The sequence below is a fragment of the Hirundo rustica genome, chromosome 20, assembly GCF_015227805.2.
Source record: "Hirundo rustica isolate bHirRus1 chromosome 20, bHirRus1.pri.v3, whole genome shotgun sequence".
Lineage (NCBI taxonomy): Eukaryota > Metazoa > Chordata > Aves > Passeriformes > Hirundinidae > Hirundo > Hirundo rustica.
The window spans coordinates 9,684,838-9,710,705 of record NC_053469.1 but is presented as its reverse complement, the minus strand read 5'-3'; the positions used below and the strand labels follow the sequence as shown (position 1 = coordinate 9,710,705).

The window sequence follows — 25,868 nt, the reverse complement described above, 5'->3', positions numbered from 1 at the left end:
GGCACCTGGTCGAATTTCCACTCTTAAACCACAGTTGTACTGTAACTTTTCTATTCAGGCAGCCCAAAATGCCCTTCAGTATGAAAAAAACCAAGCAGGACCCAATCAAATTTCCCTGTAAGTAATCTTTTTTTTTTAAGGAAACATTAATTTTTCCTTGAAATGAAATGCACAGGTTTTGATAATCATAAAATGGGACATAAGGAATATTTTGTTTATTATTTGAGGTAATCTGTTGAACAGGGCAGAAGTATTGACTTTTTTCCCTTGCCTGTTTAAAAGGCTGCTATTTGTCCTGCCAGTTTTCCATTTTATTACCAGGAATCATGTTTGTCTTAAAGCCCTTATACACTTGAGCAGCACCAAGCAGGGGAAAATGGGTGCTGATGTTTGTAGTGCTGCCGTGAGGACGAGGACAGGCTGCAGCCCAAGGCCTGCTGGGGCATGGGGAAATTCCTCTGAGGGAGGGAGGGAATGCTGGGACTCAGGGAAGGGCGGGACAGAGCCGGGATGGAGGGTGTTTGGGGAAATCCCGGTCCCAGGAAATGTGGGAGGGTGGGGTACAGCAGGTGGGGAGATGCTCACAGGGTTAAAGGGCTGTGAGACCAACCCACTGGAAACTGCCCTGAGCCTCAGGGTGATAACAGGCTCTGACCTGGGGGTGTGATCTCTGACTCCAGACTGTCCTTATGTCAGAGAAGTGGTTATGGGGATTTTGTTTCCTGCAGGGAAATCTGGTAAATCCAGCTCAGGTCAGGAGGCTGCAGCGTTCCTGATGCTGGCTGTAACGGAGGGCTGCACAGCCACGTGAACACACCATGAAATGTCGATTCCAGGTGCTCCTTCCTATCCAAGTAGGATGATATCACCAATCCCAACATGCAGAAAACACAACTGGAAATCCTGACTGTCTTAAGAAACACAAAATATGAAATACAGTGGATTGCAGGGCTTGGTGTTTTGATACTTGAACCTTGAATACACCATCAGGTTATAGTCTTAGTTTTCCTCTGTGACTTAATTATAAATGAAACTCGTGGTGAAAGGAGCAGCTGAAAGACTGAAATGCTTATGGGAGGCATGGAGATGGTGTAAGACACCTTATGGGCCAGGAGAAAAGCTTCACCACCCAGCAAAACAGCCCTGAGAGCAAAAGGAGGCTGGTGTGATTGAACAGGAGCATGTGGGACACTCAGAGTAAGAAGAAATCCTTTGTAAACTGAATTTGTGTCCAAACATAAGAGACGGAAAGAATAACATTTGGCAGGTGAAAAGTAGAACAAGCAAGCAAACACACCAACCCAGGAAAATAATGCAAAGAAAAACAGAATATGTAGAATGTTCAAGTCATGAAACTTGGATGAGTAGCTTTGAAAAAATCAGGAGCAGGGGGACTGCTGGAGTCAGCAGAGATTGGTGCACAGCAGAGGGTAGGACTGACCTGAAGATGAAAGTCACAGTGGAAGAAAATCCAGTGAATTGCTTGTAAATGTGTTCCTGTGAAAGAGCTGGTGGAGTTCACACAGGAATACTTCCATATGGAGAGCTCCACCGTGCTTCTAGGAGAGATTAAAATTCAGCTGAAATGAGCAGCAAGTTGCCAGGACCAGACAGTGCCACCTATGGCTCCGAGGGAGCTCAGGGATGGAGAAGCTGAGCTCCCAGCTGGGATGGTGACCTCTCCCTTGGTACAATGTCCCAGCAAATGTCCCAGCAGCTTCTGGAATTTCAAACTACAGCCACCTGCACATTCATGGATGCTGTGATGCAGCACCAATGGCTAAATACTGAGGAGAGGAGTCAGTGTGAGTTTTCTACAGGGAATCATGTTTCAAAGCTTTACTGGAATTGCTTCAATTCCAGTCATCAACAAGCAGGGAAAAAGGAATATGGTTGGGATAGTCTGAACTGCATTTAATGATGACTTTGCTCAAGGCACTTAAGGAAAAAAAGCTGCTGGTCAAAAACGGAAACGTCACAGAGACAACTATTTAAAAGACAGGAAAGGAAGAGTAGAAGGGAGGGGGGGGGTTGGTGGTAGGAAGTAAACAGCTGGATACCCAATCTATATTAAAAAATTAGAAAAAATGTAATATACAATGAAACTGAGAATACCCACTGATGAGATTATTCAGTGTAATAATAATATAATAAAGGCTGAATGGATTGCAGAAAGATGTTATGAAAGAGTGGGAGATTAAATTCGGTGTCCATAAACGTAGGGTTGGTTATGGGAAAACACCAAACGGCCAGGCCTTGGCTGATTTCCCTCAGCAATGAGACCTTTGGGTCTGCAGGATTTCGGCCAGGGGAACAGCGGCAATCCAGACTCCAGGAGAGGACGGGAGCGCAGGGAGCACCATCGCGCTGGGAATGGCTGCGGGACGCATCCCGAGCGTGCAGGTCCCACCCTCCGACTGGGAAAGGGAAAGGCTCAGGGCAGCGACCAGGATCGCTCCGAGGCCCGGAACAGCTTCTGCGCAGGAACAGCGGGACCAGCCCGTGTCCCCTCGGGAGGTGCCGGGGTGGGGAAGGTCTCTAAGCGAGGCGCTGGGGGGATGCCGAGGGAAGGCTGACCCCGGGTTTCTCTCAGGGCAGGGTTCTCTCACCGGGGGGCCGCTGGAGCAGCAGCCCCTTCCCTTGGAAGGACACGTCGGGACGGAGCTCGGAGAGGCGAGCGAACCGCCGGACGCCAGCAGGAGCTGGGCGTGCGTGTCCGGCGCGGCCGGGGAAGAGGCGGCTCGGCGGGGCAGCCCCGCCCCGGGCCCGCCCTGACCGGGAAGCAGACGGGCGGCGGCCCCGCCCTCCCGGAGCCTCCTGGGAGCCGCCCCGGCGGCGCTGCAGCGCCCGGCCCGCGATGGCCGCGCCGTGCAGGACGCGCACGCTGCAGGTGGTGGACACGGAGTTCAGCGCGGACGCGGTGGAGTGGTGCCCCGTGGAGGGCTGGCACAGCATCCTGGCCTGCGGCACCTACCACCTGCGCCCGCCCGACCAGGTGAGCCCGGCCCTGCTCCGGAGCGAGTCCACGTCCTCATCCCCGGCTCTGCCCGATACCGCTCCGGGGAGAGCCCCGGCCCCAGCCCTGGCCGGCACCGCTCCAGGGCGAGCGCCCGTTCCCGCCTGGCCCCGCTCCGGGACCAGCCCCATCCCCGTCCCCGGTCCTTGCGGCCCGGCCGTGCCTTGTCCCGGCTGGGGTGCCTCGAGGGGGGGCAGAGAGGCCCCTTCGGTGAGCGTGGCTGACCCCGATGGGGGCTTTCATCCCTCAAGGCTGGGACTGGACAAGTGGGAGCCTCAGCCCTGCTCCTCGCTCCTAGCGGGATCGCGGGTGCGGAGGCAGAAGCGTGGCTGAGCTTGCCCTTTTCCTTCCCGTGTCTGCCACAGAGCGATTCCCGAGGGAGCAACGGGGCCTGTGACCGGACGGGGCGGCTCTACCTGTACCACTACAACGAGGAGCAGCCGTACATCCCGCTGACCGAGATCCAGCGCATCGACACGGCCGCCATCCTGGACATCAAATGGTAACGCTGGCCCGGCCAGGCTCGGTGCCACAGCAGCGCACTCTGCTCCTCGGGGGATCCTTTTTTGGCATGGCAGCAACAGCAATAGTTACTAATGGAACAGTTCCTGACTTCTTGGAGGGAAATACTTTCCGGTTTGTTCCCATGAGCAAAGACTGCTTTGTTTCTGTTTTATGCTTTCTGCTCACTTGTCTGGTCATGACTGTGAATCTCATTTATGTATATAACAACGTATAGTAGATCTCTTCTGTACAGAATCCCCTCCTCACAGGTGTGTGGGAACTTGAGGAGCCTTAGATTTTCTTAACATGAGATTTTTTTGGTCACATACCCTCTCCTTTTGCATGTTGGAATGAAAGTTACAGCTTTGCTCTCTTCCTAAAATACAAGAAAGAGGAACATTGGAGACTTGTTTAACTTGATCTTTTAGGTGCCACATTCCTGTTGCAGAACATCCCATGGTTGGCATCGCAAACTCCACAGGTGCTGTGGAATTTTGCCACCTGACTGGAAGTGAGGTGGGTGGATGCAATGCCTGCTGCTGCTGAAGCTGATTTTAACCCATGTTTGATACATCTCTCCATTTACTAGTAGCATGCATAGGCTTGCAGGAAAGCTGTGTGGTTTCCATGGCTTCCTCAGTGTGCTTAGCTTTTTAAATGCTTCTTTTGTCTTCTGATACTGTTTGTCATAAATTCTATGAACTTGTTTGTGGCACCAGAGAGTTGGTCTGGGTTCTTCCCACCTGCAAAGTTGGGGAGGAGAGGCAGGAGGAGGGCAGAAGCAAACCCTGGAAACAAGTATGGTCTAACTGGGAAATAGCAGAAGGTACAAAGCTGGTAAAAGCAGGGAGGATTTCTGGAGTGGGGTTTCTTTTGGTGGTGAGAGAAGAGTGTGATCAGAGCCATTCTCACAGAGCAGAGAAAGCAGAGGCCAGTCTGTCATCGCTTCGCTTCATCGCTCCCTGAGAAGAAGCAGAGCTTAAGGGAGGTTTGGTGGGAGATAAGCAGCAGAAGGGTGGGATCCTATGTGTGCACAATTGCCCTTCAGCCAGCACTGGACAAATGTACAGGGCTGTGGGACATTCCATTGCTTCTTTATTGTGGGACCCTCATTTGCTCATCAGTCTCTGGAAAACCTGCTGTGGGAAGCAGTGCACCTGTCATTATGTGCCTGCTGTCTTCACAGTCTTAACCCATAGCTTTTGTTTCCAGTAGAAGAACAGCTGCATGTTGGAGCCACGTTTCAGGGTGGATCTCGGGGCACAGCGACTCGCCTTGTCCTTGGACTGGTCCACTGGACGAGAGCAATGGTGAGGAAGGGAGATGGAGGCTGGGGCTGGAGGCCAGGGAGTGTGGGACGACTTTCAGAAGTTGAGGACTTGGATGAAGTAGTCTTCAGTGGTTTTGACTTTCTTGATCCCAGTTGTCTCCCTGGCCCTGCTCTAGAAGTTGCTGTTTCCAGAGCAAAGGTAACAGGAACACAAACACTGTAGCGACTGGACCAGGAGCAGAGATTAAACCAACAACAAACTGGAGGTTGTGCTCTGGGGCATGGCAGCAGGTGAGGCAGGGATGTGTCTTCTGCTGCCTTTGTTAAAAGGAAGGACCAGAATGGGATGCAAGTGGAGCCGCTGGTTCCAACTCTGCTCTTAGAACAGCTGACATATTAGTGTGAAGTTCTGCTTAGGAACTACTAATAATAGCACATGTAGGAAGTTTAATCATGGGTTAGTGAGAAACAGGAGAATTGGTTTGGAAGTGGCTCCTTCTTCTCTCAAGCACTCATACGTGAAATTTCAGAAACGGCATTGCTGCATGAAATAAGCTGAATTAGCTGTACCTTGAAAGAGGGAGGGGGGTTAATGTGTTCTGTAGGTGCAGATGAAGAGTGATGCCTTTGGTGTGAGGCTGGAAACCAGGGGGATCAGGCAGTCATTGCCTAAGGATGTAGGGCAAATTTGCTAATTAAAGCTGTTTCTGTATGTGCTGTTTAATGAGTAAATGGAATTGCCAGTTAGACTTTCTTCTTACATTCCTCCTTTTTGTCTCTGTCCTTCATGATAAATGATTGTTGCCATGATGGAATGCCCCTTTAAACCTGTCATTGTCACTTGAGAGACCAATAACTGCTCCTAGAAGCCAAATGTACATTGTTCACATCTCTACAGGGAGGGGGTGGCCCTGTATCTCTTATTTGGGAATTTGGGAGATTCAGTGTGGTTGGATCATTTGATGCAGAACTGGAAAGAAGCCCCAGGCCACCATAGTGCCTGCAGTTGCAGGTAACCAAACAGAAGGGACCTAGTTCATGTCAGGGAATGACAGAAAATCTGTGCACTGGGAATTGCAAAACGTTTGCCGGTGCTCCAAGGTCATTGTGTCGAGAAACTGTAACTGTACTGTGGCACAGGAAGAGAGCAGGAAAGGTCAGGATCAGCCAGTGCTTTGGGTTTCAGTGATAGCAAGGAAATAAAACATCTCTTTGTGTTCCAGAAGAGAGAAGAGGCTCTGAAAGGGCATTGTCAGTTTGACTTGGAGGGGAAAAAAGAGCCCTCTTCACATGGATTTGTTTATTGATGTAACGTGAAGCATGTAAGAAGTCAAGTTTTGCACATCTCTGAGAAAAGACAAGAGCCAGCAGTGGTTATTTTGCTGACCTGGGTGTGAGTGGTTGCTCCCTGTGAGAGCAGGGAGTGGCGGTCACTGAGGCAGGTGATTTTAAGATGAAGCTGAAAAGAATTGTAGGAACGTGTAATTGTTGCCACCATGCTGCCAGTCTGTGTCAGTGATTAGTTGAATTGAAATATTTGATTATTGCATAATTCCCAATGTTTTTTGTGTACCCTGCTGTAGCGGATGTCCTTTAAGAGTGATCAGCAGTGATTCGGAGGGGAAGCTGAATCTTTTCTCCATAGATGAATCTGCTCCTTCTGTGCATGTCCTGAACCAGTGGGAAGCTCACAAATTTGAGGCCTGGATTGCTGCTTTTAATTACTGGGACACTGATATTGTGTATTCAGGTCTGTATGGGCTGGGAATCTCCCTGGGGGCTGTTGGGGAGGGGGCCTCTTGTTTAGGGATGTGTTCCTTGGGTTTTTACTTTTCAGGGTTGGGTGTGCTGCTTGCATCACCTCTTGAAAGAGCTAGGGCCTCTGGTTAGGGGTGAAAGGCTTCTTCTCTTGATGGTGGAAAGTGGTTGGAGTTAATTGGGAGAAGCTGTACCCTGAAAAATGTACTTTGGACGGCTATTGGCAAAAACAATGATATTCTCCTGCAGTATGCAAAGAGCCAGAGAGCTCTTAGAGTCCAGTCCTTATGACTTCTCATTTTTTTCTTACCAAAGGGGAGGGTACTACCATATTGATACCACATATGTTTTCTGTGGTGATGGCATTGGGAGCCTCAGTGTGATTTTTGGTGTCTGTCTCAATTCTGTGAGATCCCGGGGCTGGAAAGCATCAGCTCTGTGTCACAGACTGGCCTGAGCAGGATGGGATGACCAGGATCATCAATCCAGCCCCTGTCCCTGCACAGACGCCCCACCAACCCCGCCCTGGGCATCCCTGGCAGCGCTGTCCAAAGGCTCCTGGAGCTCTGGCAGCCTCGGGGCCGTGCCCATTCCCTGGGGAGCCTGGGCAGTGCCCAGCACCCTCAGGGGGAAGAACCTTTCCCTGCTCTGCCGCCTGAGCCTGCCCTGGCCCAGCTCCAGCCCTTCCCTGGCTCCTGTCCCTGTCACAGAGAGCCGAGATTGGAGGTTCTCCTCATGAGGAGACTGCAGACTCTTGGCACTGCTTTGCCCCATGCTCAGGGCTGCTGCTGAGGGTGACAGTGCTTTGTCCCTGGACAGGAGGGGATGACAGCCTGCTCAAGGGCTGGGACACCAGGTGCAGTCCGGAGGCTCCAGTTTTCACCAGCAGGAGGTGAGTGAGACTTGCCCACACCCAGCCCTCCAGCAGTGGAGTGAGAACACCTGCTGCTGCCCCGCCCCTTCCCAAGCCACTGAATTCAGACATGTGCAGTGATAATGGATCCTGATTCTGCCTCCCTTGGGAAATGGAGGCATCTATTAATTTTTTTCATCAGAACTTCAGGTTGAAACTTTCTTCTCTATGTCCTCTAACACAATAAACCAAGTGCTGACTTCCACATGTGAAGAAGGTGGTAGTTTCTTTCTAAAAGAGGATCCTGATTTACACTTTCATTTTGGCAACTTTTTGTGTGTTAAATTTGGATATATTATTATGTAATGTTTTTTAGAAAATATTTTGTTCTCCACTGTATAGTTATTTGAAGTGACCTCTTTTCTATCTTATTTTTAAAAATGGTTAAAACAATATGCACAGCTCTCCAGTGGAATTCTGTATGTAAACCTTAATTACACTGGGAACTATTGCTATGGAAGTACTAATTTTGGGAGTAAAGTCTCCTGGGAATGGAGTTCTGCTGGAATTCTTAGGGCCTTTGAGCAGCAGTTTATGGAGTAAATATTACTAGAAAATACTTGTGCTTAGAGATGGTGTGAGTAGGAGTTTTGTCCCTGGGAAGGCTGTTGGAGTGTGTAGATGGAACTCTCAGGTGGGTCACTGGACTGAAATTTTGAGCTTACCTCTCCTGAGACACCTCGATGAAATAATGTGGATTCAAAATCCTCAAAATTCAATAAGTCCTTCTCAAATTGTTGTCTCTTCCCTCTGCAGACATTCCATGGGTGTGTGCAGCATTCAGTGCAGTCCTCACCGCGAGAATCTCCTGGCCACAGGCAGGTGAGTCCCTTCCAGCTGCTCTCCCCTGGTGTGACCAATCTCCTCTGTTACCTGAACGTGCTGCTGCCTCTTCAGGAATTCCATGTGGTGCAGAGCACGTGGTCTTGACTACCTTTTTTCTGTGCCCTGACTCGGCTGTGCCGCTTTTCTGCCTGCTTTGGTGTGTCCCCAGCTACGACGAGCACGTGCTGCTGTGGGACAGCAGGAACATGAGGCAGCCGCTGGCTGACACCCACGTGGAAGGTGGGGTGTGGAGGCTGAAGTGGCACCCCACGTGTGATTTTGTGCTCTTAGCAGCCTGCATGCAGAGCGGCTTCAAGATCCTCGACTGCCGCGGGAGCCTGGGTGAGTGTCCAGGGAACAGAGGTGCACCGGGGCTGCCTCTCCTCTGCTGCCTCCCGGTTAGTGGGGAGCTCTAGCTCTATAGCCATAGATTTCTGTTCTAATTTGGGGTAGCTTCCAGCTTTTCCACATCTGTGCACTCTGCTGGCCTGCTTGGTTGTGCTAAGGCCCTGTCACTATCTGTGTGTGAACCTTTCATAACTTCCTTTCATGGGAGGAAAGCCTTTGTCTTTGGTGTGAGGGCACAGCCATTCTGGGTTTGTGTTCATTGTGATGGTTCAGAGGTGCTTCTGACTGTCAGGTGGTGCTTTCCTGTTAGCAGGAGTCACTGACCTGCTGGGGAATCAGTTATTGCCTCAGTGAGGAAGTGCTTTGCAGCCTGGTTAATCCAGAATAACACGAATAAGCCCTTCATGTGAATCACGAAGTACTTCCATGGTGGAAGAGCTGTTTGCATTCACATTGCAAACGCAGTTTGACAGACGATGGTTGGCTTCCTGGGTTTTTCAGACCTTGGGCAGATCCACAGCTTAGGAAATGAGGACGGCATTTCTCCTGTGTGGGGAAGGAACTTGATGTCCACTTACTGTTAGAGTCAAATGCTGAAAGCTGAGAGAAAGAACATCTGCAGTGTATTAATAATAATAACCAGGACTAGGCAACCCTCCAGGTATGTTCATGGCTCAGTGAAGGTTGTGGTATGATCAGTCTTGTCTGTCTTGAGCCTTTGTAGGCACACTGAATAATGATGCTCTTAAACCTCATGCATGTTTAACCCTGTTGTCTGCTGCTGACCCAGGAAGAATCAAAGCCATTGAGAGGTGGCTGAAAAATGGTCAGTACCTCATTCCTCCTGGAATGCTCCACTCTGTGGTGAAGAAGGCAATACCTAGAGAACTCTACCTGTGAGACACAGTCAGTGCTGGAATGGCTGCTGAGTACTCTGCCACAACCCACAACTTGATTTCTAAGTCACTTCATTTATGTGTTGTTTTTTTTTTTTTTTTTTTTTTTAAGCGGAAAACACAGAGGAATGTACCATCCTGTCATCCTATGTCCTGCACAATTCCTTGGCCTATGGGGCTGACTGGTCAAGGCTGTGTCCAAGGGATTCCTTGCCTGCAAGCCAGGACCTTGCTGCTGCATGCCAGCCTTTGGAGGAGCTCGTGGGAGCATCAGGGCAAGGAGATGAGAGGCTGAATTTGCAGGTCCAGAACCTGAAGATAATTTATGAGTCTCCTACAGCTACTTTTGATGTAATCCTGGATGAGGAGAGTGAAATCCCTGCTGTGACACTGGCAGCAGGGGCAGGGCCAAAGCCAGCTGGGGATCCTGAACTGGTCAGGGGCTCTGGTTTAAAGGGAAGTTTAGATTTGGCTGCCCAAGGGGCAGATCCAGGGTCAGCCACCAGCTCTGACTCAGGAGCTAAGAGACCCAATGGACTGGGCCTGGACAGAGGCAGTGACTCAGCCAGGTCTCCAGACAGCCCCAAAGAAGTGAGCATTGTAGCCACGTGTTCTTTCTATGACAACATCCTCCATGTCTGGAAGTGGGAGATGAGCCTGGTGACCCCTCCAGATGTGCCAAGTCCTAGATCTCCATCCGAAAGAACAGCTGAAAGTTTGCATTGACCAGTCCCAAGGGAAGAGGGAGAGAAACTCCTGAACTGAGAGTGACAGCTGAACTTAATGCCCTAACTTCTGCTGGGCTTTCCCATCTTACTGTTGAGCTTGAGAGTCCTTCAAGGCCAACACTGATGGAATTCCTGGTGTTTTATTTTCAGCACAGATGGAAGCTTTTGCTTAGAGGCCGGTGGTCATGCCCGGACAGGTTTATTTAGTTTTTCCCTTAATGACCTAGTTCCAAGTGGAACAGCCCTCCTCTCACAGGCTGCTGCTTTGTACCTCGGATCTGAATCCTTTCAAGGCTGGTTTGCATTTCACAATGGAAATTCTCCTTCTTCCCTCACAAACCAGACCTGGCTGTGCTGCTGTGCAGACCCAGTAAGTGATCAGAAGGTTTCCTGAAAGTCTCAGAAAAGCCCCTGAGCAGAGGCTTGGCTGTGTGATGGGTGCGTCCCTGGAGAAGAGCTCAGCCAGGCCAGACACAGTGCAATGTGCTCAGTGATATTTAACAGAAAGAAGTGCAGACTGCCTGGTGTGATGGGAAGTGCTGTGGGATCCTCCTTGTGAGAATCCTGGTGCTTCTCCATCATTTATCAGACTCATCACCTGATGGCAGACTCCTTCATCGTTCCCAGCTGAGCAAATCCTGCTTCAGATAAATCCTGTAGTGACCCCACCATGTTCTTGTGCCACTCAGCCACCCCACATGGCCTCTCAGTACCCAGCTCATGCTTTCTGCTCTCCAGAGCCACATTTAGGTCCAAAGTCACGCTCAGTTTTTAAAAGGTGAACAGCTTTAAGATCAAAATCTCCAAAAAGTATAAACGGTGTTTCTTGACATCTTTTTAAGTTTAAAATAAATACAGAAACCAAAATCATAACAGCATTTCCCTAACTACCTCCAGGAATGGCTGCAGGATTTCTCATGGTTGCTCCATTAGCTCTCTTTTTTTCACTGTAAAATATCAGCAAAACACTCTTTCTGGAACATTATCTCTATTCCTAGAAACAAAAAAACCAGCTTAAACTAGATCAGTAACTTTTAGCTTGCAGGGTTTGTCTTTGAGGGTCCTGAAGAATGAGTTATCTGGAGGGAAAGAAACACCAGCAACAGGTCTCTGTGTAACAGTGCTGCAACTAAACGAGGTCCAGCAGATGAAAACTTTGCTGCTTTCAAACCCCCTTCTCAAGGGTGAATGTGTATTTTAGCAAACATTCTGGAGCACTGTTACATGAAGATTCCCATTAGTAATGAAAACAAGTGCTTTTGCTAAAGAAAAAACATGCTATTTTTGGATCTTTCTAAAATAAAACCAATATAAGTAATTTATCTTTGTTGTTGTTGTTGAGTTTTAAAAATCAAATGACTTGACAGTCCTTAGGACATTCTGCCCTGGTGTGGGATGGCTCCGGCTCTGAGGGGTGAATGTTCTTTGGGAGTCAGAGGACAACCCAGTTTCCTAGGAAAACAGAGGGTGTGTCCCAGTATCTGCCCATGACTATGTTTTAAAGGTTGTACTGCCTTTTACTGCCCTCTGAGACTGAGAGGAAACAGCCTGAGGGCAGCGAAGCTGGAGTGGCGTTACCAGGGACCAGCCTGCTTTAGGCCAGGCCTTGCTTTGCTCAGAGAAATGAGGAGACCCACTTACTATCTGCCTTCACATGGGGTATGAGGCAAATGATGCAGTCAAGATCAAGCTGGAATTGGCATCATAGGGCACAGGATCTCCTGCTCTCCAGTCCTGCACCTCTCTCCAGCCACCTGCAAAGCGCCCTGGCTGGGCAGCAGGTCTCAGAAGGGAAGGGCTGCCAAACACCAGCAGCAACCAAGGCAGTAAACAGCCACTTGTGTGTAACTTCTGATCAGCTTCACAGGAGGTGAAAAATGCAGAGTTCAGTTAGAGAAGCTGTGCCTTCCCCATCCCTACTGTGGCTGACCCCTGATCACAACTCATCCTTCTGTGATTTGGGTCTGCAGCACCCCCACTCCATCACAGCGGTGCCCAGCCCCGAAAATGTGGGGCTTTAAGCACCACCGTAAGGACTCATCTGTCAGCCCTTATCACAGACTAAGTGCTCACAGACCATCCACTAAACTTGCTTCTTCTCTCTCAAAGTGAACGTTCTCAGTCTTAATTTAATTTTTAAAGTTTAATTCTTCAACTTTGCAGTACTTTGTATTTAGAAACGTCACAGACCTCTCACCTTCAGAACCCCCTGAGAGGGCTCTGCTCACCAGGCACAACTGCTTCCCAGAGGAACTACCAGTCATGGATGGGAAATCAAACCACAGACTCCCCCCAGGATTTAAATCAGATATTACAGAGGAACAAGGTAGAAGGATTTGCTTTAATGTTCAGTGACGGCGCCTGTCCCGTGTTGGCCGGCGGTATCACTGCCCGCTTCCTACCGCACATAGTTCTTGGGGAAGAGCTGGAAGAGCTTGCCCTCCTGCGTGGGCTCGAAGCCGTACTTCTCCAGGTTGTTGGGGTCGAATGTGCCGTCCTTCACGTCCTTCTCGATGCGCGGAGCCACCAGCTCGTCGAACAGCTGCTTGGCCGTCATGGGAGGCTCGGAGCCCTCGGCGGCGCGGTACGACACGTAGGGCCGCAGCTTGAAGCCCGTCAGGTCAGGCACGACGAACTCGGGCACCATCTCCTTGACGAGGAGGAACTTCTTGTTGCGGGTGAGCACGCCCAGCTTCTTGGCACCGCGGCCCTTGTTGTGGCTCCGGGGTCCGCGCTTGCTAGTGAACGGCGACACGCGGTCGGCGCCGCGCACCAGCCCACGGACTAGCTGGGCCAGCAGCCCCATGCCGGGCACAGGGGGCTCAGCGGGGCCGGAGCCGGGCCGGTCCTTGAGGGCAGCCGGGAGCTCACAGAGACCAGACCGGTCCCCGCAGGCACCGAGGAATTAGGAAAGCAGGAGCGAGTCCCGGGGGGTTCAGCCGAGGTGGAGTCCGTCCCTGCGCGCACCGAGACTTCCCCGAAGCACGCCGGGACCCGGTCCCCCTCACGAACCGGAGCAGCCCCACCGCACTCCCGCCTCCACACACCCCAACAGCGCCTGCTCCCATTGGCCGGGCCGGGCCAGCCAATCCGCAGCGCCGATACTGCCCCAGGCGGCACGCGCGCCGATCGGCTCTGAGGGGGCTTTTCCCGCCAATCAGCAGCGAGCGGCCGCGGCGTGGGCGGGGCCTGGAGCGGCCGCGCCCCCTGGCGGAGGCGGGCGGGGTCTGCGCTCAGCGCCCTTCGCCCCCGGCCCGGGGAGCCTCCACTGGCCGGGCGGGACAAGGGCCGGCACCGGCACCGGCACCAGCACCAGCAGCGGGATGATGGCGGGGGCAGGAGCAGGTGAGAGGGTGCCGGGGATCGCTGGAGCGGCGGCGGGACCCGGGCCTGGCGGGCTTGTGCAGCCGCGCGGTGCCTCCGGCCGCTGCCGGTGCCCGAGGCCCGGCGTGAGGAGGTTGTTGTTTTCCTGCTCGGTGCCCGTGTCCCGAGCTGGAACCTGGCGAAACGGGGCCGGGCAGAGCAGCCGGGGCTGGCCGGGAGGGTGACCCGGAGAGTGACCGGGGCTGTCCTGGCGGTCGGTGCCCGGCCGGTGCCCCGGCAGTGCCGCTGCTGTCCCCGGGCAGTGCCCGTCCCGCGGGGCAGTGTTTGCGGTGTTTGCTCTCCTGAGGGAGCAGGGATGGGTCTGGCTGTGCCACCGGGCTGTGGCACCTTGTGGAGGCTCCCGGGGAGTTCCTGCTTAAATTCCCGTGGTTATGGAGAAGTTTCTTCGGGAAAAGTCCCGTCCGCCAGCACTTAACTGCTGGGTTTTGTTGCTCGGCACAGAGATGAAGGGATGATAAAGTTAAAAAAACTGTTGTTCCTCTTGTGTTGTTCAAGAGTTGGGATCGGAAGCTGTGGTAATCTCTTAACTCAGCCTCCTGTCTTTGTTTTTGTCTTTGCCCCTGCTGCACCTACAGACACGGATGAAGGAGATAACATCACCAGCCTTGAGGTACGATATGTTTTGCTCTTATTTTTGGAATTATTTATTTCCCTGTGAGTGTTTCCAGAAGCTGAAAGCAGCTGTACCTAATTTGATAGCATTGGGACAATGCCTTTAGATGCTTTTACTTTGAAAGAGACTTTCTCACTGGGAGTTTTATCTTTTCAAACTTTTAAGGATTGGGCCCATTTTGCTGTGTGTGTATGTTTTATTTCTTGCAAACCGTGCACGCTCTGCTTCATATTCTAAACTATTTCTGTAATGCTGTGATTTAAATACTTTGATTTTTGGCCTAAAGAAGAAGCAGTTGCAGATTTCTGGTACGCTTGTCTTCTTGCATTTGTTTTTGATCATAGATGTGAAACTCACAGACCAATAAGGCATGTGGTGCTGTCCCTAATCGTGAAAAACAAACCCCACGAGAGGAAGTAGTTCTCCTAACTGAAAAACACACGCAATGTACTTGTACACAGTTAACAACGCTGTGTGAAAATCCAGCTTTTGTAGTCAAAACAAGGCGCGGGTGCCCCTGAGCTATGAGGAATCCCTGTGTTTTGGGCTGATCCCAATCTGAAGTCCTTGTTTTCAGGGCTGATAAGCCTTTCCCACCCCTGCCTGGACGGGGAATGTGTCAGTGTTTGCCTTGGACTGCGGTGAGGAGTTGCTGGGCTCAGCAGCACTGAGTGCTGGGTGCCTGTACTCTGGATGGGTGTGAGCTGCAGTTGTGAGGCTGCATATTTGTGCTGATTGCTGTTGAGTCTCGAGTTCTTAAGGAAACTTCAACGTTAGGAATCAGAGAAATGCTCCTTATGCCAATCCATAGTCCGGGCAGGTGGCTGCTCCATTTTCAGCAGTGAGGGGCCCTGCAGGGTGGTCCCACAGGTGTTGTGGGTCTGAGGGTTCTTTGGGGCTGGGTGAGGTGAAGTCTTTGGGTTGGGGTGCTGAGCACAGCCCTCCTGAGAGAGGAGCTGCCCTGCTGGTGACTTGGCTGTGACCTCATTCCTGCCCCAGGGGCTGTCACAGCAATCACTGACACGTCTCAGGTGTCTGCGCAGCTCAGCCTGGCTGCTTTGCTTCCTCTGCTTGTCCACAAGGATTGTCCAAGCTGGGAAGGATCCCTTCTGAGTCTGAGCAGGGGAATGTCATGTTGTCACTGGCAAAAACTTTGCAAGAACCTCTCAGTGGTTCTTGGAGCTGGGAATTTCTTCTTTCCCTTGTTGTTTTTCTGCACTGAGGCCACAGCCAGGGCATGTTTTTGTTTTATTCTTTTCACCGTGGATTTGTTTCTCCTCTTGCAGTGGCAATGTGAGTGTCAGTTAGCAATTACTATTTTTGGTGTTATTTGAGATCATACAGGCCTGGGGAGCAGCAGACCTGTCCGTGTCCCAGTGTCCCTGACACTGTGTCAAAGGGAAATAAATACATTAAGTGACCACAACAGACTTCCACCAGGAACTCTGTGTCACCAGGTGTTGTACCTGTTGCTGGCACATCTTCAGCTTTTTGTTTTTTCAAAATCTTGTGACTTTTCACTGCAATCCCATGAGTAATAGTCTGATAACAATAGTGACAGAGATAGTTTGACTCATTTTGGGAAGATAGACATTAAAGTGCTAAAGTGACCTAGAAGAAGACGAAGTGAGCACAAGGATCTGTGTGAGGTGACTGGTCTGGCAGGAGTTTCTTTTGTGCTGTAAAACTGGAATGAATTCCATTAGAGGGACCAGTTTGGTGACTTGGTGTACACTTCATTTTTCTCTTGGTGGCAAAGCTGAGTTCAGCTGTCATCCAGATCTGGAACCACAGGCAGGAATGGGACCTGAACTGTGTGTCGTTACATTATTATTAGAATATTAATTCAAGTGCTTTTAAGGTTCAAGACTTAGAGGGGTATGTATTTGTCCTTGTACTCCTGTCGCTTTCACTTGTTCCTGAGGGTTTTTTTTGCTTTTCCCCCCCTGTCTCTTAAGTTTGGGGTTGGCGTTTGTGAGACTGTGTTAAGAGCCTGGTTTTATTCCTGGGTGACACTGGTGGGCACAGGTCTCAGGACAGCACCACACCTTGGGTCAGGGCTTTGCCCGTGTGCATCATCTGCTTTTTATGATGACTTTAATATGCTGGTTTATGACTTTTTTCTCACTTTCATAAAGTCCTTTGCATTCCACTCTCATCCTTGTTGCTCTGAATAACATATAATAATTAAAAAAGTGTTCATCTCACTGTTTGATCCTGGTTTAGGACTGTTTAGGAATGCACTGAACTGACAGCAACACAAAACTCCCCTACTGATCCCTCTCCACTGAATGCTTCTGTTTGGAGAGTATAAGTCAAAGAAAAACACAGTCATGTTGGTTGAGATGTTTTTATGGAGGCCTTTTTCCAGCTGTGAGAAACTAATTTCACCTTCCTTTTGGTGCCAGGCTGTGGTGCCCGGAGGTGGGACCCCCATCCTGCAGTTTGTGGAGGACAGGATCCAGACCACCATGGTAAAGTAGAGCTGCAGTCTGAGGGGTGGGGGTGCATCCAGAGCATCTTCTCCTGAGCTCCAGGAGCTCTGCCAGGTCACTGCCAAAGTTTGAACATTTGTTTCTTTGCTGTCACTGTGTATGAGGCTGGAATTCATTCCTGTTGTTTAGAATCACAGAATAGTTTGGGTTGGAGGGAGCCTTAAAGCTCATCCAGTGCCATCCCTGCCATGGGCAGGGACATCTTCCACTATCCCAGAGTGTTCCAAGCCTGTCCAGCCTGCCCTTGGGCACTGCCAGGGATCCAGGGGCAGCCACAGCTGCTCTGGGCACCCTGTGCCAGGGCCTGCCCACCCTGCCAGGGAACAATTCCTGCCCAATCTCCCATCCATCCCTGCCCTCCTTCATCTTGAGGCCATTTCCCCTTGTCCTGTCCCTCCATGCACCTCCTGTGCTTTGAGTTGATCAGCTCACAGATCTTTGGGAAGAACAACATGGAATGCTTTCCATGTGATCTTAGGACTGGTCACTGATGCAGTTTAAACTTCTTGCATATGAGATGTTTGAATTAAAATGAAGTGTTAATGAATGTGCTCGACTTTTAGAGATCTCACTGCTGAGTGTTCTTCAGCCCTTCAAAAAGTATGTAGTAACTTCTGAAGTTGAAAATCATTAACTTGTTTCTCCCTGAATTCCCCTCCCAGCTGACCGGAATTGCAATCGGAGCTGCAGTTGCACTGTTGCTTATAGCAGTTGTTGTGTTTGTCGTGTACAGAAGAGTGAGACAGTCTAGTAAGTACTTGATAATCATGTAAGTTTTAAAGCCAGTTTTCCCATCAATCTTGAGTCTTTTTGTCATTTTCTGTGGTAGTTGTTTGCTGTAGAGGTGTGGTTCTTGCAGGACAGCAGCTTTAAAGGATGGAGAATTTATGTTGGTTCACTTCCTCTGGCCTGACCCCAGAACTGCCACATGCAGGCCCTGGAGGTTTCATTTCTTTGGTGTATGAGCAGTGTCAGCCTCAGGATCAGTTGTGAATGATGGAGATGACTTCAACCCTACTGTGACTTCACTGTCACAGGAAGGAGAAACGATTGAATTAGAGGTTTCCTTCAGGAGATGAAAACCACCCAATCCCTCTGTCTGTTTGGAGAGGCCTTTATCTCCTCTGGGGCTGAGGCAGAGCCCCAAGGCAGCCCTGCCTTGGTCTGCCTTGGCCAGAGCTGGGGAATGAGGGATCCCAGGGTGGTTTAAATTCCAAACGCTGCCCACGGGAGCTGTTCTGGAGTCCCCAAGCTGTGCTCAGGCGTTTTCCCAGTGCTGAAGGTGGTTTCTGATGGGATGTTTCTGTTTCAGAACAACTTCAGCCACACGTGCCTCAGTACAGGTTTCGCAAGAGGGACAAGGTGATGTTCTACGGGAGGAAGATCATGAGGAAGGTGAGGGCACCTGGTAAAATCCAGTGTAAAGTTGGTGTAAAGTTTGCAACACTTCACTTGCTGAGCCTGGCCCGGGTCCTTCAGCCCATAAAATCTCACTGGGATTTTGTGGATGTTTCAGAACTCCTGCAGTACTGACTGGATTGCTGATGGAGCAGCAACAGCTTCTCTTTCTGGCCAAACTTTTCCTCTTTGAAAATATTTGCAATCAATGAGGGTAGCAATAAATCAATGAGTATCTAACTCCTGTAGGGAGTTAATGGTTGTTTACTTATCCCAGAATCCCAGACTGGTTTGGGTTGGAAGGACCTTAAAGCCCATCCAGTGCCACCCCTGCCATGGCAGGGACACCTCCCACTGTCCCGGGCTGCTCCAAGCCCCAGTGTCCAACCTGGCCTTGGGCACTGCCAGGGATCCAGGGGCAGCCACAGCTGCTCTGGGCACCCTGTGCCAGGGCCTCACCTCCCTCCCAGGGTCCTGGCTGTTCCCTGTGCTGCCAGGTCCAGGTGTGCACTCAGTGCAAACCAACATCTGTAGAAAAACAAGGTACAGGGAGGGAACCATCCTTAGTCACAGTGTGTGGAGGAACGCTTCCTCCTGTGAGCTGCCCCAGCCTCTGCCTCCCACACTTCATTGAGGTGAATTCAAACTCTTTGCCTTAATTAGAAACTGCTGGGTTTAATATTCTGTTCTAGAGCTCTGTTTCATTGTGGAGGTGGTTACTCCATGCATCTTGCGTGACAGGTCAGCCTTTAAGTAGAACTTGGCCAAAAAAGCCCTCAATGAGAGGAAATTTTGTGTGTGCAGCTTCATAATTTTAATTTTCTTCATGATTTTCATGTGCAACTTCATAATTTGAATAATTTTTCACCAAGCTGTTTATATGTAACTCACAAAAGTAAAGAATGCTTAGAATTCCACATGGGAAAATAATTTCAGGTAGTTTTTTGTGTGAGTTTTAGACTTTACTTTTTGCTTTTCTTCCCAGTTAAGGCAGAGAACATTACACCCAAACTGCTCTGGGTTGCACTAAATGTGTTTTTGATAACATGCCAAGATTTTACTTTCAAAAAAGGAATCCCTCCAAACTAATTAACGATTCATTTTGCAACAGAAACTTTTTTACCGAGATTGAACTCATTGGGTAACAAATGGAGAACCGGGAATGTTTTGAAAGTACCTAATGAGGGGCTTTCTTAGTGTAGCAGTTGTGGTGTTTCTCCAGAGGGTGGCACCTGGGAACTAGGAAATGCAAGGAAAAGCCTTGGTTTGTCACCGTCGCAGCCAGATAGAATCCTAGAATATCCTCAGTGGGAAGGGACCCACCAGGATCATCAATCCAGCTCCTGTCTCTGCACACACACCCCACCAACCCCACCCTGGGCATCCCTGGCAGCGCTGTCCAAAGGCTCCTGGAGCTCTGGCAGCCTCGGGGCCGTGCCCATTCCCTGGGGAGCCTGGGCAGTGCCCAGCACCCTCAGGGGGAAGAACCTTTCCCTGCTCTGCAGCCTGGGCCTGCCCTGGCGCAGCTCCAGCCCTTCCCTGGCTCCTGTCCCTGTCCCGGAGCAGAGATCAGTGCCTTACTCCTCTTCCTGCTGCTGAGTGTCCCTGAATGAGAACCACGGCTAAGAATCTTCCCCCTCTACCATCCATTAGTACTGTAGTGGTTGATTGGTAAAATCAAAATATACTCGACTTGCTTTATAGAGAGGAAGTGATCCTGAAGTAGATATTCCAGTCCCCCAAAGTCTTACATGAGCTCTTCACTCTGCTCACACTCTAATGTCTGGTAAAAATATTGATGCCTCAGCAGGGTTGGAGTTAGCAGGTTGGGTTTTTTTTTGTTTTGGGGTTTTATGACTGCTTTTGTGTCCATCATTTCCTCCTAGGTTACAACTCTTCCCAACTCTCTGGTTGGGAACACCGTCCCTCGCCAAAGGATGCGGAAACGGGCAAAGGTTTTATCTCTGGCTAAAAGGTACTTGGGACTTTGGGAAGGGGGAAATTCACGTCGTGGAGGATGGTTTGGGGTTTTTGTTTGTGGTGGAACTTATCCCTAGCAGAGCCCTTTTCTGCAGCTGTTGGTTTTTCCCAGTCCTGTCAGCTGTGGATCAGCTGGGAGGTTTGCTGAGCTGGGATGGTTTTGGTGAAGAAAGGCAGGAGGGCGGAATTTGTATTTTAGCTAACGGATACTGTGTAACTTGGGATGGTGAAGTTTAGTATTTACTATATACTTATTTAACATTTCCTGTTAGTACAGATTGAATATTTCCTGTTAGTACAAATGAGGGAACATCCTGAACTTCCGTCTTCCTTTGTAGGATCCTGCGTATTAAGAAGGAATGTCCAACTCTGCAGAGGAAAGAACCTCCTCCTTCTTTGCTAGAGGCAGATCTGACTGAATTTGATGTCAAGAATTCCCACTTGCCATCAGAAGTCCTGTACATGCTTAAAAATGTCAGGTAATGTTAAATGGAAAGAGAAATTTAGAGTTCAGTTTTGATGAATGTTCAAGTGATGTAAATATTTGACAGTTTGTGTCAAATCTCAGATTTTACAGTTGTGTGGTCAGAGTCCTGAGGGAGTTGACTGAAATTCATCTGAACATAAGGACAGAATAAATGACTTTGAATTTTCTAGAAACGTTAAGAAGTTAGTTGAGTTTTTTTAAAAAAAATTAAAAAGAGATGGGGGGGTGGAAAGGAAGTAGGTTAGTTGCCTCAGTTTGGGAATAGTGGTATTAAAATTATTCCAACACGAACAGACTTAGTGCATCGTAAAACTTCTGTTTAGGCTGAATCAGACATATTTTTTGTTCAGAAAAGCATCATAATTGGTAGATGTTAATTGGATACCATATTGACAGCTCCCTGGGCTGCAGAATCTTTTACTTCTCTGCCTGAAAAGGTTGCGAATAAATCAAAGTCAACTTAATCCCCGCAGCTCTTTGGCAGACTAAGAAGGAGGGATGGTCTTTGTGCCCCTTCAGCAAGGGGTTAAATTTGCTGACACAGCAGAGGAGATCTCCAGTCTGTAATTTTGGTTTGGCTTGTGGATGTTCATTTTTCCTCCCAGCTGTGATATAATGTAGTCCTGAAGGTCATACATTCTCAAATAAAAATGCTACGTCAGTCATCTGAACTTGCTACGGTGGAATTATGATCTCCTATGACTAATTGATGTTGCAGTAGGATTTGATGGATTGATCCTGGTAAATGTGAGCTACTGGAGTTCTGTGCAGAGTGACCAGGTGTGAAACCTGTATTTCTCTCTGCCTGGCAGTGACTGACTGGAGTCATGTTACCTGCAGGAGATGGAATATTCCATCTTGCAATTAAATGCAGATGACAGGAGCTTTTCCCTATTTCAGTATTTCTCCTGTGTCCAGCTTCCATGGACACAGCTGCACTAAAAGGGGAAGTCTCCTGGGTAACTTTTCTCATGGAGTGTGTGTATCTGGCAGGTTTTTATTTTTATTCCCCTCCACAAGCCGCGCTGGTGTTTGCTGGAGGAAGTTTGGCTGTACTTCCTTCTGAGCATGCATTCCTTGGAGGGCTCCTCCAAGGAGCCCCAGCATTTCCAGTTCTGTGTTTCATGCTGCTCTTGCACCTTATTTTGGGGAGGTCTTTGAAGCTTCTTCCCTGCAGCCACTCCTCTGGGCTTCCTCTGCTCCTCGTGCCTGGGCTTTGCTGATTTAGGAAGGATTTTCCAAGGGCTGTGGCGATTTCAGTTTTTCCCTTTGCGTTTTCTTTGCTGCAGGGTCCTTGGGCACTTTGAGAAGCCCCTGTTCCTGGAGCTGTGCAAGCACATGTTCTTCGTGCAGCTGCACGAGGGCGAGTACATCTTCCGTCCCGGGCAGCCGGACAACAGCATCTACGTGGTGCAGGATGGAAAGCTGGAAGTTTGCATCCAAGAAAGTGTAAGAACCCACTGCTCTGCACTTCCTGAGAGCAATCTGTTGGCACAGCAGATTGGCTGGCATGAATCATTAAGCATTGATTAAACTTAGACATGTGAATCACGGTGGTTTAGGAGGGATTAATCCCAGCTCTTCGGGGCCGTGGCATTTGTAAAGATCAAGGTTTGCAGCTCTGGTCCCTCGTGTCTCAGACGAGAGTGCAGAACGCAAAGCTGATGAGGCAGCTGGAAATATCCTCACGCAGGAGATGCAGAAGTTATTGAGGGAAGACAGGGTGCAAGGTGGCTTAGAAACATTCACCTTTGGGAAGGTTGTTACAGAAAGTATTTGGGTACAGAGAGCAGGAGAGACCAAGCTCACCTCAGAACAGTCCAGCAGGAGTCCGTGGGTTTGTCTGGGAGGTGGAAGAGTCAGATTCACTTTTAGGTAGACAGGGAAAAAAAGATGATTGTTTATTTTCCATGTGAGTCTTAAAATGTTGAGCACCAGTCCTTGTGATCCCTCCTGCCAAGTTAAAAATTTAATTTTTACCTTCTTCCTGACTGAGCTTTGAGTTAAACTTTTGGATGTGAGCAGTTTTCCAGTGGCTAAAAGCTTAGTGGGCTTGTGTTGGAAATTATGTCAAATTTGCTGATTTCTGTGTATTTTTACATTTTGCTGCTCCTGTTTTGTACAACCTCTCAACAGGTAACCCCTCAGTAAAGGGAGCTCATTCTGCCTCTGGGTGAAGGCAGCTTTGTTTTGTTGGTGTTACATAGCAAGGACAAGCAGGTCACACATCTCTGGGAAAAACTGGGTCGTAGTTTCTTTTAATTTATCACTTTTAGAACGCTGGTTTAAAACTCAGTGGTTGGAATTAGCATATTTCCATCAGAGCAGAGAGAAGAGAAGCATCCAAGCTTTCTGAAATGCCCCAAGTTTGCCAAAGTGCAGCTGTGAGCCTGCAGTAATGCCGTGTGTGTGCTTGCAGGATGGAACAGAGGTGGTGGTGAAGGAGGTGCTGGCGGGGGACAGCGTGCACAGCCTGCTGAGCATCCTCGATGTCATCACGGTGAGTTCTGCGAGGGGCACCTTCCTGCTGGGTCCCACAGAGCCTGGCACGGGAAGCAGGCCTTGAGCGTTCCTGGGAAAGAATCAGAATGCAAAATTGTTTTTTGGATGAATTCTTCTCCTCCCAGGCCTTTGCAGGTGTAAGCTGAGCTTTGTGGTGTGGAGGGTGGTTGTGAAATGTGTGCTTGACTGGCTGCTTCTGATTAGCAGGAGGATTTGGACGATCCCTTTATGTCTGAAGAACAGAGAATACAGTTTGACTTGCTCAAATCACAACTCAGGCAGGAGCAGAACCAGGCTGAGGCCCAGCCCTCTGGGCTTTTACATGTTTGTAAAAGTTGCTTAATGAATTTGTTTTTATTTAGTCTAATGAAAATAAGTCTGTACTCCTTGTACAGACTGTAGTGTTAGTACTGTAATTACACTGTGAAACCAGTTGATGGATTTATTTTGTTTAGTAATATCAGTGGTGCTGGTGGCCTGCTGAGGGCTGTGCTCTTTGGCAGGGGCCAGGATGAGCTGAATGCTGATCCTGTTCAGTGCAAAATCGGTGGATTTTGTTTCAGTTGGAATTAGACTGATGGTTTTGCTGAAATCACTTTAGGAATCCTAAATGGAAGGTGTTGAATTCAACATTTTTGATAATACCCAAACCCTGAAGGTGTTTTGTTGAAGGATTTTGGTAGGATAGGATTTGAGAGGATTAAGATACTAATCAATAAGTTGTTCATGTTTGACCTTGTGTCATGTGTCTGCCATGCTTGGCTGTCTCTGTTCATTAAAAGGTGCCATTGCACTGTGTGTGAGTAGTTGAAGGATTCTCTGAAGTGTTCTTTGTCACTTCCAAAAGCAGGCACACACCTCTACATCCGCATTATCTGTAAATCTCTGTTATGTATATCTGTAGTTCCTGTAAAACCTATCAACAGTGATAACATTTTTAAGCTTAGTCACACTTTTCTCTGTAGAAAGGGAATAATTTGGACTGTACAAGTCTAGTTCTTGCTGTCAAATTCATAATAAGTTTGCAGATCCATATTAGTACCTTTGCCCTTGTTTCTTCCACTACTAAATTTTCTTCATGACAATATTCTAAGCAGCAGGACCATCCTGAAGGAGCATGAGTACCAGTCATGCTCTCGCTTGTTCAAAAGGAATATAAGAAAAGAGGTCCTTGTATGGCAGTGCTTTATGGCTTTGTTTTCTAAAAGAGTGGTTGCCATTCATTTTTTTGTCATTTTTTTTTCATTTTTAATTCTCATTCTGTCATTTTTTTCCTGTTTCTCATTAGTTACACCACTGGTAAGTAAAAAAAAAATAAAAATGATTGAAAGTGTGCTGAACAGAGTTAGCAGTCTGCAGAAGAATCTGTAATGAAAAAACCTTGAAATATTTTTTGCTAAACTTGTTCTCATTTATTTTTACAGCTCTTTTGTTCCTCACTTCCCAGCTCGTGAACTGCTTGTTTCTTTGCTGTTTTTCCTCCTCCTTATGTTTCTTGCAGACTTTAGGTAGAGGAGTAGCATGAAAATAGGCAAGGAGAGAGGAAGTAGCACTGAATCAAAATAGAGGAGACCCCTCAGTGTCATCCCAAATCAGTGAGTGAGTCTTAGAACATCCTGCAGATCCATAACCTGAAATAGATTTCACTGCACCACCAAACACATGGCTCTGACATGGAGGAAGGGTGTATTCAGAGAGGATTTCTGTTGTCTGAGCTGGATTTGTGATTCTTTTGACTGATTCTGCAGCATGTGATGTCAGGCTGGTCCCTCACATAGTTGAGAGTTGTGCAAGAAAGTTGAGGCTGCTGCAAGAAGTGGCAAGATCTTGGTGGTGGACCTAAAAGAAAGGTCACACCAGGGGTGCTTTTCTAATTGGATCTTTCAGCTTTTAAACTGAAAAGTCCCTTCAGTTCTACTAAATACAAAGGTAGCAGGTGTGACATGAGCCTCCACTTATTCTGAGAACAGATCAATGCTGCTTTCTCCAGATTCTGAGGAGAAACTGGAAGCTTTTGAATCCAAGTAGCTGCAGGCCCTTTCCTGGTATTCTGGAGCAGTTCTGAAGTGCTGTTTAATGGCTCTGACTTGAAACTGCCTCAAATACTAAAGAGATCTTTGAGCTGAGCCTTGTTGATGTCTCTGTTTTCAGCAGCTCTTGCTGAGAGCTCGTGTGTGCAGCCAGAGCTTTTCCCTGACCAATGTTCATCCAGAGTGAACTGGTCCAGCAGAGGTGTGATGCTGATTCCTGGAGATGTGGGCTTCACTCTTCTCTTGTCCTCCATGTGGAGATGGTCTTAGGAAAACTGGGGCCTTGTGGCATAGTTGGAATAAGAAAGTTGAAAAAAGAAGAGGCTGTGAGGGATGTGGCAGTGATTGAGGGGGGGAAAAATGAAAGTCAGGATTAAAAGTAGCTGGAAAAACACTTGGATAAAGGTGAGCCTGCAGGGCTGACAAGACAGATGAGGTTATAAAGAAGTGATTGATGGCTGCAAGAGCTTTGGGTACCGCAGTGTTGATGTAGAGGATGTCAGGAAGGAGCAGAGAAAGACAAAGTCCAGCCGTGGAAATGGGGAGAACATGCCGGATTTTTGGGTCCCGAAAGAAGCTACCACTGCAGCTGGGAGAATGTGAAACATTTGTGTCTCTTGCAGCAGATTTCTTAACCAAACTTGATTGGATTTGGCAGTAAGGTGTCAGCTGCTGCTTGGAGGTGATGCCTCAGCTCTTGGAAGGAGACAGAAGTAAATAG

General features: G+C 48.9%; 3 protein-coding genes across 5 annotated transcripts in view; 2 read left to right on the top strand and 1 right to left on the bottom strand.

Annotated features, from left to right (window-relative positions):
- Window positions 1–2,829: 2,829 nt before the first annotated feature.
- DPH7 (diphthamide biosynthesis 7) lies at window positions 2,830–11,580 on the top strand. Of its 2 annotated transcripts, XM_040083363.2 has the most exons (9): window positions 2,830–2,995; window positions 3,382–3,518; window positions 3,949–4,036; window positions 4,736–4,830; window positions 6,374–6,540; window positions 7,368–7,440; window positions 8,218–8,283; window positions 8,456–8,628; window positions 9,643–11,580. In XM_040083363.2, the coding sequence occupies exons 1-9, from the start codon at window positions 2,858–2,860 to the stop codon at window positions 10,254–10,256; spliced, it is 1,551 nt and encodes a 516-aa protein (XP_039939297.1). In that variant the 5' UTR covers window positions 2,830–2,857; the 3' UTR covers window positions 10,257–11,580. The 2 variants fall into 2 exon arrangements, with proteins under 2 accessions (XP_039939297.1, XP_039939298.1); XM_040083364.1 differs by lacking the exons at window positions 2,830–2,995; window positions 3,382–3,518 and adding an exon at window positions 3,520–3,652.
- Window positions 11,581–12,386: 806 nt separating this feature from the next.
- On the bottom strand, window positions 12,387–13,316 carry MRPL41 (mitochondrial ribosomal protein L41). The gene has a single exon (XM_040083366.1). It carries the CDS (start codon window positions 13,062–13,064, stop codon window positions 12,657–12,659), a length of 408 nt encoding a protein of 135 aa, XP_039939300.1. The 5' UTR covers window positions 13,065–13,316; the 3' UTR covers window positions 12,387–12,656.
- Window positions 13,317–13,478: 162 nt separating this feature from the next.
- Window positions 13,479–25,868, top strand: part of PNPLA7 (patatin like phospholipase domain containing 7) — a 125,620-nt gene continuing 113,230 nt past the window's right edge. For both annotated transcript variants that reach the window (XM_040083108.2, XM_040083107.2), the window contains exons 1-9: window positions 13,479–13,603; window positions 14,218–14,252; window positions 16,664–16,729; window positions 17,413–17,500; window positions 18,063–18,145; window positions 20,035–20,123; window positions 20,467–20,607; window positions 21,905–22,064; window positions 23,035–23,115. In XM_040083108.2, the coding sequence (XP_039939042.1) occupies window positions 13,582–13,603; window positions 14,218–14,252; window positions 16,664–16,729; window positions 17,413–17,500; window positions 18,063–18,145; window positions 20,035–20,123; window positions 20,467–20,607; window positions 21,905–22,064; window positions 23,035–23,115 (765 nt within the window). In that variant the 5' untranslated portion in view covers window positions 13,479–13,581. The remainder of the gene's footprint in view (window positions 13,604–14,217; window positions 14,253–16,663; window positions 16,730–17,412; window positions 17,501–18,062; window positions 18,146–20,034; window positions 20,124–20,466; window positions 20,608–21,904; window positions 22,065–23,034; window positions 23,116–25,868) is intronic.